General features: G+C 49.6%; 1 protein-coding gene across 3 annotated transcripts in view; it reads left to right on the forward strand.

Moving 5' to 3' along the window:
- Window positions 1-17,271, forward strand: part of RSPO4 (R-spondin 4) — a 39,906-nt gene extending 22,635 nt beyond the window's left edge. The window contains exons 2-7 of one of the 3 annotated variants that reach the window (XM_036924550.2): window positions 1,428-1,616; window positions 2,322-2,462; window positions 4,814-4,999; window positions 8,415-8,491; window positions 9,645-9,711; window positions 16,952-17,271. In XM_036924550.2, the coding sequence (XP_036780445.2) occupies window positions 1,428-1,616; window positions 2,322-2,462; window positions 4,814-4,999; window positions 8,415-8,491; window positions 9,645-9,695 (644 nt within the window). In that variant the 3' untranslated portion in view covers window positions 9,696-9,711; window positions 16,952-17,271. Of the gene's footprint in view, window positions 1-1,427; window positions 1,617-2,321; window positions 2,463-4,813; window positions 5,417-8,414; window positions 8,492-9,644; window positions 9,712-16,951 lie in introns of those variants that run through there. The other 2 variants (XM_057503236.1, XM_057503237.1) reach the window with 2 other exon arrangements.
- The last annotated feature ends 1,710 nt before the right edge of the window (window positions 17,272-18,981 follow it).

Below are 18,981 nucleotides of genomic sequence, written 5' to 3' on the forward strand. Positions count from 1 at the left end.
ATAGTCCTGGGATAGTATGGCTGAGCCAGGTGTCTCTCTGTCAGGTCCTTCAGCCACCTGCATCTGCCACGGTTCCAGCTGTCAAGTCTTCGATCCCACTGGCAGAAGAGAGAAGGGGAGAATAGCATGGCCCTTCCTTTGAAGGGCATTCCCTGCCGGTGCAGGACAGGCCTACTTAAAGCCCATTGGCCAGGATGTAGACACATGACCATATACAGCACCCCCCCCGCCCAAAGGAGCCTGGGAAATGTAGTCTTTACTCTTGGAGGGCATGAATTCCGCTAAAACTCAGGGTCCCATTACTGAAGAGGAAGGAGAGAATGGACATGGAGACAGCTAGCAGAGTGCCCAGGCGCATTGCTTCCCAGAGTTTCTGTCACCTTCCCCTGCCCTGGACGTCACCCTGAGGATGGGCCAGGGCTTGGGAAAGGTAGCTGGGAGGAGTAGGGGGTAGAAAGAATGTAGTCCTTCCCCATCCCCACCCCTCCAGCTCCCCTACCTCTTGCCTGTCTCTTTGGGGGTACCCTTGCATCTCTCCTCATTTGATTTGGGGGGAACAGAAGCAAAGCCACAGAACTCCCTCCCTAGGCTGACAGCTCCTAACTCCCATGAGTCCCTCTTGTCAGTGGGCAACTTAACCAGGTGATGGTCAGGGTAGCAGAGGCTCCCTCCCTACGAGCCCAGGAGAAGCTCTCTTTATAGGTATTTTCTACCTATTTCTTCCCAGCTTTGGGTCCTGGTTGCCAATTCTGGGGCAACAAAAAAATTCCTTTCCCTCAACCTGCTATACTTGATGATGGGAGCCCTTGATGATGGTGACAGTGAGGAATGGGTATTGTTCAGAAAACCAGCAGAAGGGCAAAGGTTTCCCCCACCCCCACACGCATGTGCACCCCCCACACACTCAAAACTACACACTTTTTTAGTGAAGATTGCATTTGTTTGTGACAGAAAATTACAAATAACAGCGGTTTAAAGAAAATAGACATGATTTCTCTCACACGTAACTATGCAGGTAGCCCAGGGTTGGTATAGAAGTTCTGCCTTCCTCAGGGACCCAGGCTCTCTTTATCTTATTTCTCTACCATCTTCAACTCATGATTTCTGCCTCATGATCCAGAATAGCTGCTTGTGTTCCAGCCACCATGTTCACAATCCACCCAATAGGAAGGATGAGAGGACGACAAAGGGCATACCCCTGTCATTTAAATCAGCTTTCTAGAAGTTACATAGACTGCTTTACCTTATACCCCTTGGCTAGCTTTTGGCCATGTGACCATATCTAGTTGCATGGGAAATAAAGTCATTTGTGTGGGTGGCCATATGCTCAGTTAATACCCCAATGAGACAGTCTGAGCTGTTCACACATATAGTTTGACTCTGTCTCTCTCCCTTTCCCCCACCCTCCACCCTGGTCTGGCTGGCAGTGGGCACTGGTCTGGGAGGCAACTGCACAGGCTGCATCATCTGCTCAGAGGAGAACGGCTGTTCCACCTGCCAGCAGAGGCTCTTCCTGTTCATCCACCGGGAAGGTATCCGCCAGTACGGCAAGTGTGTGCATGATTGTCCCCAGGGCTACTTCGGCATCCGCGGCCAGGAGGTCAACAGGTGCAAAAGTACGTGGCTCCTCCCTTATCTGTACTGGCACTGGGCTCCTGAGTACTTCTGGCCCACATCCCACCTCTCACCCCAACACAGCCACAGAGAAAGGGTGTATGGCTGAGGCCAGACTCTGAGATACTGGTTCCACATTGGCTCTGAGCTCTAAGGAAGTCAGTGCCCTCTCTGGTCTCAGCACTAATGAAGCAGGAAGACTTCACCTTTACCCTACTTTTCTGTGTGACCTTGGACATGTTACCCACCCTCTCTGGGCCTAACACAAACGGGAAAAGGAGTCTTAACTTCTAACCCTAATTTTCACTGTGACCTGAGACAAAGCATGACTATCTCTGAGCTTTGATGGAAATAGAGTACAGGGTCCTCACTCCCAGCCCAGATTTGCTGTGTGACTTGAAGCAAGTCACTTGACAACTCTGAGCCTCAATTCAAATGAGAAAGGGAATCCACCTTTAAATCCAAATAACCATGTTACCTTGGACTCCTTGCCTGCCACCACCGAGCCTCAGTTCAAATGAGAAAGGGAGTTCTTAAATGCAGCCAGTTTGACCCTGGACAAGTCTGAGCTTTGAAGGAGACCCTGAATCCTGACCCCACTGCTACAGAGCTTGGGACTGCTCAAAGACCTCCCACCCCTGGCAATCCCAGAGGGCCCCCTCCCTGGGCAGCCACCCTTACCAGGGCTGGCTCTGGCTCTATTACAGAATGTGGGGCCACATGTGAAAGCTGCTTCAGCCAGGACTTCTGCATCCAGTGCAAGAGGCGGTTTTACCTGTACAAGGGAAAGTGTCTGCCTACCTGCCCACCAGGCACCGCGGCCCAGCCAAGCACACGGGAGTGCCAGGGTGAGTGGGGGCCACCTTCTCCTCCCTCCTTGGAGCAGAGGCTGCTAATGGGTGTCAGGAGACCTGGAAGAGATCATAGTAGAACGGCATACAGTGCTGGGTGACCTAGCATCACCATGTCTGGTACATATAGGAACCTATCAATACACTAGAGCCATCATAGGCACCCTTATGATTGCTGTTACCTCCAACATCAGCATCGCTATTACTTCCAAAGGAGGCAGCAGAGTACAGGAGAAGAGCATTAATTTTGGAATAAGACAGACCTAGGCTCAAATCCAATCTCTAAAATTTTCTCATTAGTGACCCTGAGCAAGTCACTTAAGCTGTCTGTCCCTCAATTCCTTCAAATGCTAAAAAAATTACAGTTGTTGCTGTGAGGATTAAATTAACAAATTTGAAGTACTTAATACAGTAACTAGCACACAGTAAGTGCTCAATTCGTATCATTATTATTACATGTGATATTAGCTGTCATTATTATTACTGCTCTGTTTTCCCACTGCTCCTTTTCACACTCCCATGTGAGTTCCTCTTCTAAAAGCTGAATGAATGCTGCTGGCTCACAGTCCTCAGCTGCATCCCTCCTTGAGCAGACACACATCCCCGCCTTCCCTCTAGGCCTCCTCCCTTCCTTCCCTACCCCCAGCTGGGTGCTTCCTCTGGGCTTCCTCTATCAGTTGCCAAGCTTCACACCCAATGGGCTGGGCATGCTGGAGACATGGGCATCATTGCTGACTCTTCCCTCTCATCCTACACCCAATCTGACCTGTTCATTCATTTCCCCAAGAAATATTTACTAGAGCATCTGCTATGTACCAGGTACTTTCAGAGGAGCTGGGAACATATTAGTGAAGAAAACAGACAAAGCCCCTGCCCTTGTGAATGTGACAGTTTAGTGAGGAGACAGAAGGGACACACAAGTATAAATACAGATGTTAGGCGGCAAAAAGAACTTGTGGGAAAATATTAAGTAGGCTAAAGCTCCCAAACCCGCCCCACTCCTGCCACCCCTTTCTCCACACCCTCTGCCTGTTGCTGGGACCATGGCCACAGCCTCCTGAGTCTACCTGGCTCAGGTCTCACTGCCTCCAGCCCACAGTGGCTGTCATCCCAGCAGCCACAGTAATTATTCCAAAAAGACAATCTGATCAGGTTTCTCTCCTCTCAAGGCCCTTCTTCAGCACCCACTTTCTTCAGGCAGAGCCCTCCTAGACTGTGAGCAGCCTGGTCTCCATCTGCGAGCCTCTCCACTCCTGTCATTTTTTCCTCCCCCATTTGACTCCATGCTCCAACTTCCCAGCTGGAGAACCAAGTCATCCTGGGGGTGTTGAGGGGTCATTCCTTCCCCCTGGAGCACTTCTCCCTCCTGCACCTCCTGAGCCTGGCTACTCCCCACCCCCACTTCAACCTCCAGGTCCAGAGGCTCGTCCTCCAGAAAGCCTTCCAGGTCCCCGGACTGGGGCTCACACTGCCCCTAGGCTCCCACAGCTGCTGTGATTCCCCCATTCTGCATGAGCACCCTGCCCTTCCAGCCTGACCTCTCGAGTCAGTGACCTCCGGGAGGCCGACCTGGCTCCGACTGGATCTTTAACACTTGCTGTGTTCTGTTTTCTGAGCCCCTTCTCTGCTCCCTTAGCAAGCTCTGCTCTAGGCCTCAGTGTCTAACTTGCAGAATTGGGTTATTAATAAGTACCCTATCCTCCGCCCACCTCTCAGGGATTCTTAGAAGAATCGAATGTGAGAGTGTGTATGTATGTATTTATATCTTAAAATCATTCCCTACTGAAAACTTGTATGTCCACAACCTCATTTTTCCTCAGAACAGCCCAGCATAGCTTCCGCCTTCTACAGCTGATCAGAGGCACATAAACAAGTGCAAAACCCGTGCCCTGGTCCTGAGGGCCTTCCAGCTGACCACCAGCCTCACCTCCTGCCCCTCCTCTCTCCTTCCAAACCTGCCCCCCGTCTAGCTGCCTGTCCCTCAAACATGGTCTGCCAGGCCCCCAGGCTGTGCCCGCCTGCCTGGAAGGTGCCCCCGTCCATCTCCACCCAGTGAACCCCTCCCTCTCCCTTCAGCTCCCTGGGGAAGTCTCCCCTTCAAAGCCACAAAATGGGTCTCTCGGCTTCCGGCCCACAGCAGCCTGTGCGTGCTACAGTTTTCCTCTCAGGCTCTCGTAAATGGCTATTTAAATGTGTCCCCTCTGCTCCTTGTAATTGCCTGCAAATCCCTTGCTTGGGCACATGGTATCTTCAAGGAATCAAACCCCATAGACCCGGCCCTTGAATCTGAAGGACACTGATGGCCAGCTGACTCCATCTGTCTGTCTGTCTCTCTCTCCACCCCATAGAGGAGTGTGAGCTGGGCCCCTGGGGCAGCTGGAGCCCCTGCATGCACAACGGGAAGACCTGCGGCTCGGCTTGGGGCTTGGAGACCCGGGTGTGGGAAGCCGGCCGGGCCGGGCGGGAGGAGGCAGCAAACTGCCAGGTGGTGTCCGAATCAAGGAAATGTCCCATTCAGAGGCTCTACCCAGGAGGTGAGCGCCAGGCCAGGCTCGCAGGGCTGCAGTGGGCAGCGCCCATGGGTGACTCCAGACGGCCCTGGGACACTGCCCCCACAATTAGCACCAGTAAGGCCGCCTGGCAGTCCACCATTGGCCATAACTTCCATGGTTTAAGCATTGCCCTTCCTGGTGTCTTTTCAAAGGACTTTCTGAAATTTTTGAAATTTTTCCTCGCTGGGGTCAGTCCCAGATACACAGGAAGACTGAGCTTGTCCTTTACATCGGGTGTTTTTGACCCTTTCAGACCAACCACCTCCCTTCTAACAAGGGTTTTGGACACTTCTTTGCTACTCTGAAAGTCGTGGATAATGTAACCCTTGCACAGGTCTTTTTTTTTAATCATTATAGTACCCTAACTGTAATATAAAAGAGAAATAAAAGAAATTTCATTGTGGCAATGCTTGGGCCCTTCATCTCCAGCACACCAGAGAATATTTAGTGAACTACAATCATGAGGAAGGTGATAGCCATGGCCAGGGCCTCACATGCCATCAGAGACTCAGTTTCCCAAATGGTGACCAACTCTTACTAAAGTCCAATGAGACTGGCTGATCTCTTGATTGACACCACACTGGCAGTCCACGGATATCCAGAGTCTGGAACAAGGGGACAAGTATTAAGAAACACTGGATATGCCCATACAAGACAGAGCCTGGCTCTGAGCAAGCAGGTTTTTCAGTTATGTGAGGGTGGGACAGGCCACTAAAGAACTGGAAGTGGTGGGGACTTCTTTGTGGGGGACTGTCCCACATGGCATCCCCAGATCCCTATCCCCTGAGTGCCACTAGGACCCCCTTCATTATAACAACCAAGATCACCACACAGAGTTCCAAAATACTCCTGGGGCATTTAAGAACCACTGATTTAAGTAGAGTGTGGTAGGTAAGATGTGAATGGTGAGTAGTGATAAGATGGAATTAGCCAACGTTAACTGTGTAACCTCTGTGCTGGGCACTGTGCTAATTATCTACATTATGTCACTTAATCTACACAATGACACTGTGAGGTTGGTTTTGTTATTATTCTCATTTTACAGATGAAGAGACTGAGGCCCAGAGAGGTTGAGTCACTTTAACCTTCACAGCTAGGAAAGTGTGCTCCTGGAATTCAAGCATAGGTCTGTGTGCAAAGAGGAATCTAATGTTATGCTTAAGGGTGAGGGACCTGGAGCCAGGCCACCTGGGCACACACACAGCTGGGACTCGGTAGACCCAGGATTTGGACCCTGGGACACCCCTGACTTCAGAAAGACTTGTGGTGTCTGGGTTTGTGGTGCACATAGCAGAGAGGGGGCCCCAGGGAGTCCTGCTGGGCAGTTGGGGACTGAAGGTGAGGTTGAGATGAGACCAGAGAAACTAGAGACCCTAGACCCGGAAAAGTGCCCTCACAGATGGACAGACAGACAGACAGTTCTTTATAGCACTTGTTACTATGGCCATACCTCTCATGGCATCTGAGAGCTGGTGGTGATTGTGGAGGGATTGAGAAGGGAAAGGTCTTCCCCCAGGTAATAATAATTAATAACAAAAGCAGCAGCAAGCATTCATAAAGCACTTACCATGTGTCAAGCACTGTATTTAGTGCCCTGTAGATATGACACCTTGAATCTTCACAACAACCCTACTGTGAACTCCTGTATCATCCAGGTCTCTGTCCAAATATCCCCTCCTTGGGCCTCCCGTGAGTTGCCTCACCAAGAGCGGCTCCATCCCATCGCATCACGGCACTTGTATCTTCCTGACATGATGTACGCATTCTTGTGTCGGCCTGTTCAGTGTCTCTCTCTTCCTTAGCAGAATGTGCTTTCCAGCGAGAGCAAGTTCTGTGTCTGCCTTGTTCACAGCTGCCTCTGTAGTGCCTAGAACAGGGCCCAGCACATAGTAGGTGCTTAGTCAACAACTTGTTGGTGGCATGGATGGGAAGGAGGGGAGGTGGGGAGGTGGGTGGGTGGGTAGATGGGCAGATGACAAGCAGGCAAAGGGAAGGGATGGGAGCCCAGCACTGTTCACTTCCTACCCCTACCTTCACGGCTGGCCAAGGGCCACTCAGGCAGCGGCCACACCCCGTCCCCCAGAGGCTTCCCTCACCCACCTGACACAGTCAGCCCGGAGCTGGCTTAAGTGCTGCTGAGGGCTCAGAAGTAGGTGTAGAGGGCCCAGAGGTGGGCAGCCTGATCCAAGAGGATCTGAACCTGCCCTGAGAAGGGAGGGCCCTGACTTCCGGGGAGAAGGGCATACAGCTGACACTCAAGAAATAAATATGGCCGTCCCCTTGCTGCTCGGAGTCGTCCAGCTGCTTCAACGTGTGACCTTGGGAAGTGACTCCTTGAGCCTCAGTTCTTTTGTGTTCAAGTGGGCACACGACTCCCTTTGGAGAACAGTGTGGGGGCCAAACAATGTGTGGAAAAGAGCCTGGGGGTAGAGACACTTTGTAAACCAGAAATCTAGGGCTGGCCTTGCTCCCAAGTGCACCTCGTTCTTCTCACCTGCTGATAATAATAACGACAAACAAAGGAAGAGCATTCCAGGCAGAGGGCACAGCCAGCACAGAGGCGTGCAGGTGGCGCAGGCCCACAGTGGTGGGAGAACAGCAAGGAGGCCAGTGACGGAGGCCAAGCTGGGGGGTGCCCAGGAGGAAGGGCTGGGGGTAGGCCAGGGGCACGAGAGGGCAGGCAGGCCAGGGAGAGGACGTGGTCTTTTCCTCCAGGTGAGACAGGAGCCACTTGAAAGTGAAACCATGCACTCCAGCTCCGGCTGTGCCATTGGCAAGCGAGGCCCAGTCACCTCATCTGAGAAATGGGACTAATTAGATGTGTGTGTTAGAAACTCATCCCAGCTCCACAGCGGACACACGGAGTCAAAATGCTGCATTAGGTATGGGGCTTGCATCCCAGCCTCGCCCTCCACGCAGGGGGAACTGGGTGAGGTACAGGCCACCCGTGGCTGGCCTGCAGGACCACTGGCCGAATGCTGCCTCTGCAGCTGTCATTTCGAGGCCAGCGCCAGGGAGTTGGTGCGGGGCCCCTGGTAAAAGATGTTGAGTCCCCGGTGAAGGGCCTTGTAAACTGAGAAGTGCGTGCACGTGGGAGGGTCATGAGCACCCCGTGGAGGCCACCCTAAGTCCTGACTGGGGGCGCCATGCAAACCTCCAAGACTTGCCAGGCCCGGTGCCTCGGCAGGTCAGGGCCCCACCTCACCCGCCAAGAACCTGGGAGAAATGTTCAGTTTGAGAGTTACCCTGCAGCCATGGTAAGTAAGGTCAGTGCCCAGATGATGTTCTGAGCCCCTCTGTTGGGGAGCAGGTGGGGGGCGACCCCTCATCCTTTGGGACTGAAGAGCCTCCCTGGGCCTGACCGGCCTGGAAACAATGCCCTGCGCTCTCATTGCAGAGAGGAGCCCCAGCCAGAAGAAGGGCCGGAGAGACCGGCGCCCGCGCAAGGATCGCAAGCTGGACCACAAGGGGGACGTGAGGCCCCGGCCCCCCACCTGAGCCCTCCGCCGCCGCGCGCCCCTGTGTCCTTCCACCTTTGCTGCAGCGGCTGCTCTCCGCTTTCGTCGTCTTTCTCCCCAACCCAGGCTCTTTCTCCTGTCAACCTACCTTTCCTTTTCTCTCCATTAGCTCTCGTACTGCTTCCGTCTGTGTTTTCCTCCACTTCCTTCCTCTCACTCCTTCCTCTCCTGCCTTGGTTTCTTTGCATTGCCTTTCTTTTCCTTTCCTCCTGTTTTTCTTCCTGTTGTTCCCTGTTCTCTCTATCTTTCACTTTGAGAGACTAGCTGCCTGTGCCCTGGGCCCCAGCCACTCTCTGACTCCTTAAAGAAAGCAAATCTTTTTCTAGGCCTTTCCCTGACCCTTTCCTGATGCCATCTTCACGGACCAGGGGGAGGGCGGGCCAGGCCATGCACAGGCAGGCTCGTTGAATCCTGACAGCTCCAAAGAGACCCAGAACCCAGGGCTGCAAGCGCCCCTCACTCCGACCAATCCCTGGAGGCCATTTCCACAGCCCTGAGCCACCAGCTCCCCTAGGCACCCCCTGAAAAAGGCTCTGGAGCCTCCCAGTGCCCAGCCTGGACACTCCCCCGGTCAGCAGTGCGGGAGCCGTGGGAGCCTGGACAGCCTGCCCCGTGCCTGCCTGTGGCAACAGAGTCTGCCCTCCTGCAAGCTGCCTGCTGCACCCCATCCGAGCTCCTCACTGCCCTCGTTCTCACGCTTCCCTGCCCCTTCTCCCCAAGCTGACTGTCCCCCCAAGTCCTTTGTACCCCACGCCCAGTGCCTCAGCCCTGCATCAGGTGGGGCTGTCTGGGGGAGCCACCCCCTCAACCCAGAAGAGGCCGACGAAGCTAAGGGAATTTTGAGATTATCCAGTCCACTCCATCCCCCGCCCTGGAGCCTCTGTCCATTGTACTCATGGGGAAACTGAGGCCTAAGAAGGGACTTGCCCAAGGTCAGCCAGGGACCCAGGCGCTGAGCCTTCTGCCTACTGCTCGCCCCGCTCAGCATGTCCACAGCTGGGAGGACCTGGGCCTCTGGGAAGGCGATACAGGAAGTTGTTGGGTCAGAAGCAAGGGAAGATCCCCACACTGCCCCACACCACTGACACCCTGAGCATTTGTATTTCCAGGTGACACCCCCCACACTGGCAGGAGGAACAGTGGGAGGAGTCTCAGTTTAGACACGCTGAGAAGTAGGTGTGTTCTCACGGCCTATCATCCTGCCATTGCACCACCCTTCCTCCTCTGCGCCCAGAATCCCCAGAGAGAGGTGCTCCTGGTCTGCACTGGCCTTTCCAGCCCGCCTGCACTCAGAGGCTTCAGCAGCTAGGACCAGGCAGAGTCTGAGAGCCGAGGACCCAGGGCAGCCTGGGGATGGGGGTGCCTACAGGCTGAAGGAAAGGCCAGAGCGAGGAAATAGCACATCCCCTGCCACAAAAGATTGCCCACCCAGGCCTCCTCCGCCTGGCCCCCGAGGCCCACCCTCACTCTCAGTTGCCCCTCAACTCCCTGAGGACAGCTAGAGCCCCTTCTCGCCTGGCCAGGCCACCAGCTTCTCTTTGGCAAAAGTCTGTGCCTCTGAAATCCTGTGTTGTTGTTGTTTCAAGACCCCAACTTTCTTGTTTTTTTATTAAAGGGAAAAGAAAACAGAAACTTGCAGATGTTCCTTGGGCATAAAGCGGGTATTACAAAACCATGAGGCTGATGAGTTTGGAGTAGCCGAATCTAAACCATGTGGGGTGGTTTTCCCTGGAATGCTCGGGGCTGAGCGGCCCGGGTGTGTCTGGGACGAGGGATGTTGAGGAATGGGCAGGGCCCTCAGCCCCTTCAGGCCCCTCTCAAGAGGGGGCTCTGCCCCAGGCAGGAGAGAACCATGCTGGGCTCCCCCACCCCCCAGCACCTCTCGGCCCCACAAATCACAGAAGTGGCCCCAGAAACCTGTCTGTGTGCTGGATGACACGTCTGAGGGACCAGGGACACCTGGGAGGTATGACGATCCCACGGAGCCATCTACACACCCTGGGCTGCTGGTAGGCGTGGCCTCAGAATTGGGAGGCACAGGTTTGAGTCCTGGCCTATCACCACCTGTGGGTGGGATCTAGGCCAAACTGTTTCCTCCTTCAGGACCTCAGTTCCCCCAGTTGATGGAAGAAGAGGAGACATGTCTAGATTAAACGTTGTCCAAATCTGGGTGGTCCTACAGCATCCTCTGGTGTCCTTTTTAAAAATTCTTATTTCAGGGTGTCACCCCAGATCTGCTAATTGTGAACAAGTTTAGGAGCATGAGAGCAAACTTACTCATTCCAGTACAGCTCAGTGGAAAGGGCAGCTCTCCCATGACTTCCAGCCCCAGGCACTGGGGCTCCAAATCTGGGGAGGCTGCAATTCTGATTTTGACATCAGAGCTCAACAATCTGATTCTACAGAGTTTATCCTAGATAGAATTTTCTGATGTGATTCAAATTCTCAGAAGCTGACTGTGCTAAATACCATAATTCTAAGAGAAGTGGAAGGTGGGGTCCTGCAATCTCCTGGCCAGGCTTTGCCTCAGGGGGCCTGGCCCTCTGTCTCCAACTGAGGGCTGCGGACAAGTGGACAAGGGTTTTTTGTTTGTTTGGTTGGTTGGTTGGCTGGTTTTTCTCAAATTAGGAGAGAAATTTCTTCAGGGCCTAAACTCCTCCTATAATCTTTGGATCTTAGAGGTTCCCTCTCTGCCCCTCCACCTCCTAATTCTTTTCCATCCCAGCCTCTCTCACATTCTCCCAAGGACTGGGGCGTCTTGCTGGGAAGGAGACCCTCCCATCTAACTGCCTCTTGGAGGCGAAGCTCAGAGATGGATCGTGGTCACCCAGCAGTTCCAAGTGCTCCACTCTGCATGCTATTCCAGTGAAAGAACAACGGCTCTGCCCGTCCGGAGGAATTCTTGCGCGAGCCCTCCTGCCCTGGTTCCAGCGGGGCCATGCCAGGGCTTTCTCCGCAGGCCGACTTTCCACCCCCTGCGCTCGCTCGCTCGCTCGGTCGGCCGGCATTCCTGCTGAACACGCCACGGCCCCCGCCTGTCGTTCCCACCTCCTGCCAATAGAGGGCGCCGCCCGGACAGAAAGAGGGCAGTCGCCCAGATTGTACCTGGGCTCTTCTGAAATAGGATGCATGCTTTTCTCTCCTAGCAGTACTGGCTGGTGAGGGGTGGATGGCAAGGGAGAGGATGCCTCCCGCCTCAGGCTGAACAACAGAAGTTGCGATGGTGGCTTTGGCTGAGTGGCGTTCACAGCAGTGCAGAGAGTGTCTGACCTTGAAGGTCTGGGGCTCCAGCCCTTTCCTACATAGAGGGGCACCCCCGCAGAGGACCCAAGACCAGCATCCCACAGCCAGTAACCACGACTGCAGCAATTTTTCAGGGCCCCCAGCCACAAGTGGTGGTGAAATGTTATACTTCTCTATTTTCACTTCTAGGAAAAATCTAAACCATTATGGTCCTTCAGACTCAGGAACAGTCTTAAAATAACAAAAATGATAATGATTAACAAGAAGAATGTCATATGTATTGAGCACCTATTATGTGTCAGGCACTGCTAAGTGTTGGAGGGGCAGGATCTCATTTCTTTTGCATTTCTTTCCTCAATATAGATCATAATAACTACCATTTTTCCATCTTCCTCCTATATATGTACATTTTCATACCTTTTACTCCTTCTACCTTCAAAGCAACCAGGAAAGTTAACTTATAAGAGAGGAAATTCAGGCTCAAGTTAAAGTCCTTCAAAAGTCATCGAACCATTCTATTCATCCATTCAATAAATTTACATAAAGTGCCCAGGACCCTGCTGGGTGCTGGTGATAAAGACCCAGGACTTTCCCTGGAGCTTTCAGTCTTCAGATAAGTCGATTAGAGTAGTGTGATAAGGCCTTCCACAGAGGACAGGATCTAGGAGAAGGGATAGCAAATCGGTCTATAGCCTGTGGGGGCTCAGGGACCTGCTCCTCTAGGACCAGATAGCCAGACTGAGAACTGAAGAATGAGGAGGTAGTCATGAAATGGGTCGGGAGGCGTCCTGGCTGCTGAAATCAGCATGTGCAAAAGCCTGGAGATGAAGCTACAGAGAATTTTCAAGCCTCAGGCTGCCAGAACCTGGAACACAGGGACTCAGCCCTGGGGTCTGCTGGCTGCCCCATCCACCCTCCATGACTTCCAGCCTTACCTATAGTCTTCCATTCAACCTGCCACCTACAGGCTGAATAAATCATCCAGCCGACCTGTGACTTGGAAGTGGGTCCTCCAACACTGACCACTCTAGCCCCCAGCTGGGGTCTTCCCAGCTAAAGCACCAGCAGAGATAAACTGCTCCCATTCCACCCTGTCTGAATTCCTGAGCCTCAGAACCCATGAGAACAATAAAATGGTTGTTGGTTTATGCTTCCAAGGTGAGGGAGATTTGTTTTGCATGAGTGGACAACTGGACCAGGGGTTAAGAGGCACAGCTCTCCTAGGGTGGAGGGGCAGGGAAGTGAGGCAGGTAAGAGCCAGACAGCAAGGCCACGAATCCCATCTCCACTGCTGAACAGTTATGAGCCCTGAGGCAAGGCCCTGTACTTCTATCTGTGCCTCAGGTTCCTCACCTGTAAAAGAGCATAAGAAGAGTACCCCTTACCAGAAGAAGAAGACAGAGAAAAAGGGATAGAAAGTGTCTTTGAGGAGGTAATTGCCAAAAACTTCCCCAATTTGGGGAGGGAGATAGTCTCTCAGGCCATGGAGATACACAGATCTCCCAACACAAGGGACCCAAGGAAGACAACACTAAGACATATAATAATTAAAATGGCAAAGATCAAGGATAAGGACAGATTATTAAAAGCAGCCAGAGAGAGAAATAAGATCACATACAAAGGAAAACCCATCAGGTTATCTTCAGACTTCTCAGCAGAAACCTTACAGGCCAGAAGGGAGTGGCATGATGTATTTAATGCAATGAAGCAGAAGGGCCTGGAACCAAGGATACTCTATCTGGCAAGATTATCATTTAAATTTGAAGGAGGGATTAAACAATTTCCAGATAAGCAAAAGCTGAGATAATTTACCTCCCACAAACTGTCTCTACAGTGTAATTTGGAGGGACTGCTATAGAAGGAAGTATTCCTAAGGCTAAACAGCTGTCACCAGGGGTAATAAAACAACAGTAAAGAAATTAGAACAATTGATTACTAAGTAAATGCAAAATTAAATCAACTACCCCCAAAGTTAGCCAAGGGACAGACAAAGAGTACAGAATATGATACCTAATATATTAAAAATGGAAGAGGAATAAAAAGGAGGAGAAAAAAAAAGAATCTTTAGATTGTGTTTGTAATAGCATACTAAGTGAGTTAAGTTAGACTCTTAGATAGTAAGGAAGTTAACCTTGAACCTTTGGTAATCACAAATCTAAAACCTGCAATGGCAGTAAGTACATACCTATCAATAATCACCCTAAATGTAAATGGTCTGAATGCACCAATCAAAAGACACAGGGTCACTGAATGGATTAAAAAAACAAGACCCATCTACATGCTGCCTACAAGAAACTCACTTCAAAACCAAAGACATACACAGACTAAAAGTGAAGGGATGAAAAAAGATATTTAATGCAACTAATGGGGAGAAAAAAGCAGGAGTTGCAGTACTTGTATCAGACAAAATAGACTTCAAAACAAAGAAAGTCACAAGAGACAAAGAAGAACATTACATTATGATAAAGGGGTCAATCCAATAAGAAGGTATAACCATTATAAATATCTATGCACCCAACACAGGGGCATCTACATATGTGAAACAAATACTAGCAGAATTAAAAAGGGAAATAGAATGCAATACATTCATTCTACGAAGCTTCAGCACTCTACTCACTCCAAAGGACAGATCAACCAGACAGAAAACAAGTAAGGAGACAGAGGCACTGAACAACAATTGAAACAGATGGACCTAACAGATATCTACAGAACTCTACACCCAAAAGCAGCAGGATACACATTTCTCTCAAGTGCACATGGAACATTTTCAAGAATAGATCATATACTAGGCCACAAAAAGAGCCTTAGTAAATTCGAGAAGATTGAAATTATACCAACCAGATTCTCAGACCACAAAGGTATGAAACTAGAAATAAATTATGCAAAGAAAATGAAAAATCCCACAAACACATAGAGGCTTAACAACATGCTCCTAAATAACCAATGGATCAATGACCAAATAAAAACAGAAATCAAACAATATTTGGAGACAAATGACAACAATAATTCAACACTGCAAAATCTGTGGGACGCAGCAAAGGCCGTGCTAAGAGGGAAGTATATTGCAATACAGGCCTACCTCAGGAAAGAAGAACAATCCCATATGAACAGTGTAAACTCACAATTAACGAAACTAGAAAAAGAAGAACAATAGAGGCCCAAAGTCAGTAGAAGGAGGGACATAATAAAGATTAGAGCAGAAATAAATAAAATCGAGAAGAATAAAACAATAGAAAGAATCAATGAAAGCAAGAGCTGGTTCTTTGAGAAAATAAACAAAATAGATAGACCCCTAACCAGACTTATCAAGAAAAAAGAGAGAGTCTACACACACAAACAGAATCAGAAATGAGAAAGGAAAAATCACTACAGACACCACAGAAACAGAAAGAATTATTAGAGAATACTATGAAAAATTATATGCTAACAAACTGGACAACCTAGAAGAAATGGACAACTTTCTAGAAAAATACAACCTTCCAAGGCTGACCCAGAAAGAAATAGAAAAATATGAACACACATACCAGAAAAGATGGTCAACCTCACTTAAATTAAAGGGCAGTAAAATCACACCGCTACCATTTTCATGAAACTGGATTATTGTTTAACCCCATACACAAAGGTAAACTCGAAATGGATCAAAGACCTGAATGTAAGTCATGAAACCATAAAAACTCTTAGAAGACAACATAGGCAAAAATCTCCTGAATATAAACATGAGCAACTTCTTCCTGAACTCATCTCCTCGAGCAAGGGAAACAAAAGCAAAAATGAACATGTGGGACTACATCAAACTAAAAAGCTTCTGTACAGCAAAGGACACCATCAACAGAACAAAAAGGCATCCTACAGTATGGGAGAATATATTTGTAAATGACATATCTGACAAGGGGTTAACATCCAAAATATATTAAGAACTCACACACCTCAACACCCAAAAAGCAAAATAACCCAATTAAAAGATGGGCAGAGGACATGAAGAGACAATTCTTCAAAGAAGAAATTCAGACGGCCAACAGGCAAGTGAAAAGATGCTCCACATCACTAATTATCAGGGAAATGCAAATAAAAACCAGAATGAGATATCACCTCACACCAGTTAGAATGGCCAGCATCAAAAAGACTAAGAACAACAAATGCTGGCGAGGATGCAGAGAGAGGGGAACCTGCCTACACTGCTGGTGGGAATGCAAAGTAGTTCCACCATTGTGGAAAACAACATGGAGGTTCCTCAAAAAACTAAAAATAGAAATACCATTTGATCTGGGAATCCCACTCCTAGGAATTTACCCAAAGAATACAACTTCTCAGATTCAAAAAGACATATGTACCCCTATGTTTATCGCAGCACTATTTACAATAGCCAAGATATGGAAGCAACCTAAGTGTCCATCAGTAGATGAATGGATAAAGAAGATGTGGTACATATACACAATGGAATACTACTCAGCTGTAAGAAAGAAACAAATCCTACCATTTGCAACAACATGGATGAAGCTAGAGGTTATTATGCTCAGTGAAATAAGCCAGGTGGAGAAAGACAAGTACCAAATGATTTCCCTCATTTGTGGAGTATAACAACGAAGCAAAACTGAAGGAACAAAGCAGCAGACTCACAGACTCCAAGAAGGGACTAGTGGTTACCATAGGGGAGGGGTGAGGAAGGGCGGGTGGGGAGGAAGCGAGAAGGGGATTGAGAGGTATCATGATTAGTACACATGGTGTGGGTGGGGTCACGGGGAAGACAGTGTAGCACAGAGAAGGCAAATAGTGTCTCTGTGGCATCTTATTATACTGATGGGCAATGGGCAGTGACTGCAATAGGGTATTGGGGGGGACTCGATAATATGAATGTAGTAACCACAGTGTTTTTTTCATGTGAAACCTTCATAAGAATGTATATCAATAATACCTTAATAAAAAATTAAAAAATAGAGTACCTCATGATGTCACTGTAAGGTTTAAATAAGTTAATACATAAGAAAGGGTTTAATATACAGTCTCAATAAAAGTTTTTATAATTACATGTATTTCAGTTATTCATTCAATAGACATTTCTTAAGCCATAAGCCTGAGCCAGGAACTGTGCCAGGCACTTAATATTAAAACTTAAATTCATCCTCCCCAGAGCTCTCTGAAGTGGATTTTATTACTTCTTCTACTTTTTTTACAGATGAGGAATCTGAGGCTCCCAAAGTAAGGAGTGGAGTGGGAACTCAGAACCTTACCTTCCACCATGCGGTCACTTCGTGCCCAGGCAGCCACAGGGGCACGTCCCTCTCAGCCTGGATTGGTGAGCATCATGTGGAAGAAAGCCCAGCGCCCCACAGCTGCCTCCAGCTCAGCATTGTGCAGCAAAGAAGCTTCATCTGGGAAAGGAACTCCAAATGACGCTGACATACATACCAGAAAAGATGGTCAACCTCACTCAAATTAAAGGGCAGTAAAATCACACTGCTACCATTTCTCGCCTATCTGATTGGGAAAGAGCCAAACTTTGAAACCACAGGCCCCCAGCTGGGCTGCGGGTGAGCTGGCACACTCTCTGCCTTCCTAGGGAAAAAGACATGGCCCAGCCTCTACAGAACGCAAGTTGACATCTATCACAATTACAGTGTACATGTCCCCTGACCCAGCAACCCACTTCTAGGGCTTCTCCCCTAATTAGCCTCACCCATGTGCAAAATGACAAGTGGACATGGTATATAGCCGGTCCCTACAGCCTGTGTATAATCTCAAAAAACTAGAAACCTCTTAAACCTCTATGGGAGATCTATTTAACATATAATCTCTTAGCATAAATGGAATGTCATGCAGCTGAGAAGCAATGTGGGGGAGGGTTTTGTGTGATGAGACAGAGCAATTGCCAAAGTGCCAGGTTAAGTGAGAAAAACAAGCCACGGAACAGTGTGCAGTGGGCACGGGCCAGGGTTGGAGCAGGTAGAAGGAGACTTGCTTTTCTCTTTGGTTCCTTTAGACTGTTAAGACATGGGAATATATTATCAAGTCCAAAAAAATAAACAAAATCCTTTGGAGACCTTTTGCAAACTGTTCTTTAAATACCCTTAATGAAGATTCAACTGCCTTTGACATAAATGCCAAAATGAAGCATTTTTCATATACTGTCTTGAAGACACATCCTTGAGCTCAAGGAGTGAAGCCCCACCTTTTAGCCCCCAGTGCAATTCCCAGATGCCTGCCAAAGAGCAGACTCCAGCTGTCAAGGTGAGTCTCTGCACAGCAGTCCCCAACCAGCTTTCCCCTGTTTACTCAGATTCCATTTCCATCCCCTGTACAAATCTGGTGTGAAATTCTGATGAGACATTCAAACACCAAGATTCAGGCGTGAATTGTGCCTGAGCTCATGAGGGTTCCTTGGTCTACCTCAAAGCGGGGGATGACAGAACATTCCAACAGTCTGCATGATCTTGGACCTGTCATTTCAGCCCCTGCATCTCCCTTTCCACTGCTGCAAATGAGGCCAAAGGAAAAACCCCATTCCCAGGGGTGGTAGAGAATGAAATGATGGCGGTATGTAAAGCCCCAACACATAGTAGGGCTTAGCAGTGGTAGCTTTTGATATTATAACTCCATTCATTCCTTCATTCGCTTGTCAGTCTCCTTGATCCAAATCATATCTGTGCTTTAGCTTAAATACTCCTCTTCCAGGAAGCCGTACCTAATCCACTATCTCTTCCCAATCGAAGTTCCCTTCTTGTGACTCCATCCCTTCCTTTTGTCCTCCCCTTTTGTCTGATACCCTGGAGGGTGGCCTGAGTTCTAGGATTCTCTAGGCCACGAGAGGGCAGCACTGACCAGGAAGCCAGCAGAGCAAGGCTGGGATTCTAGGGTGGAAGCTGGAGATAGCAGGCTGGTGGGGCTCCTTCCTGATCTCAGCGCGCTGTGGTTGGGCAATGGCTTTGTTAACCCCACAGTGTAAAAATGGAGCAGTGGTCAGGCCTTAGGAGTCCGTGCAAAGGGGGTTCAGGGAAGGGGTCCCCACTGCCAGATGGGCTGGGGCAAGTGGAGGAAACACAGAGGAGGAGGCAGGAGGCCAGGAGCTGGTAGGAACAAGGATCTCGAGGGGCCCTTGCATTATGTCGGGGCTCGTGCAAGCGAGATGTTTCCCCACTCCTTGAATAAAACCCAAGCTCCTCATGGTGGTCACGAGACCCTGCCTAATCAGCCCCACGAGCTCTCTGA

Source organism: Manis pentadactyla, chromosome 5 (assembly GCF_030020395.1).
Source record: "Manis pentadactyla isolate mManPen7 chromosome 5, mManPen7.hap1, whole genome shotgun sequence".
Classification (NCBI taxonomy): domain Eukaryota; kingdom Metazoa; phylum Chordata; class Mammalia; order Pholidota; family Manidae; genus Manis; species Manis pentadactyla.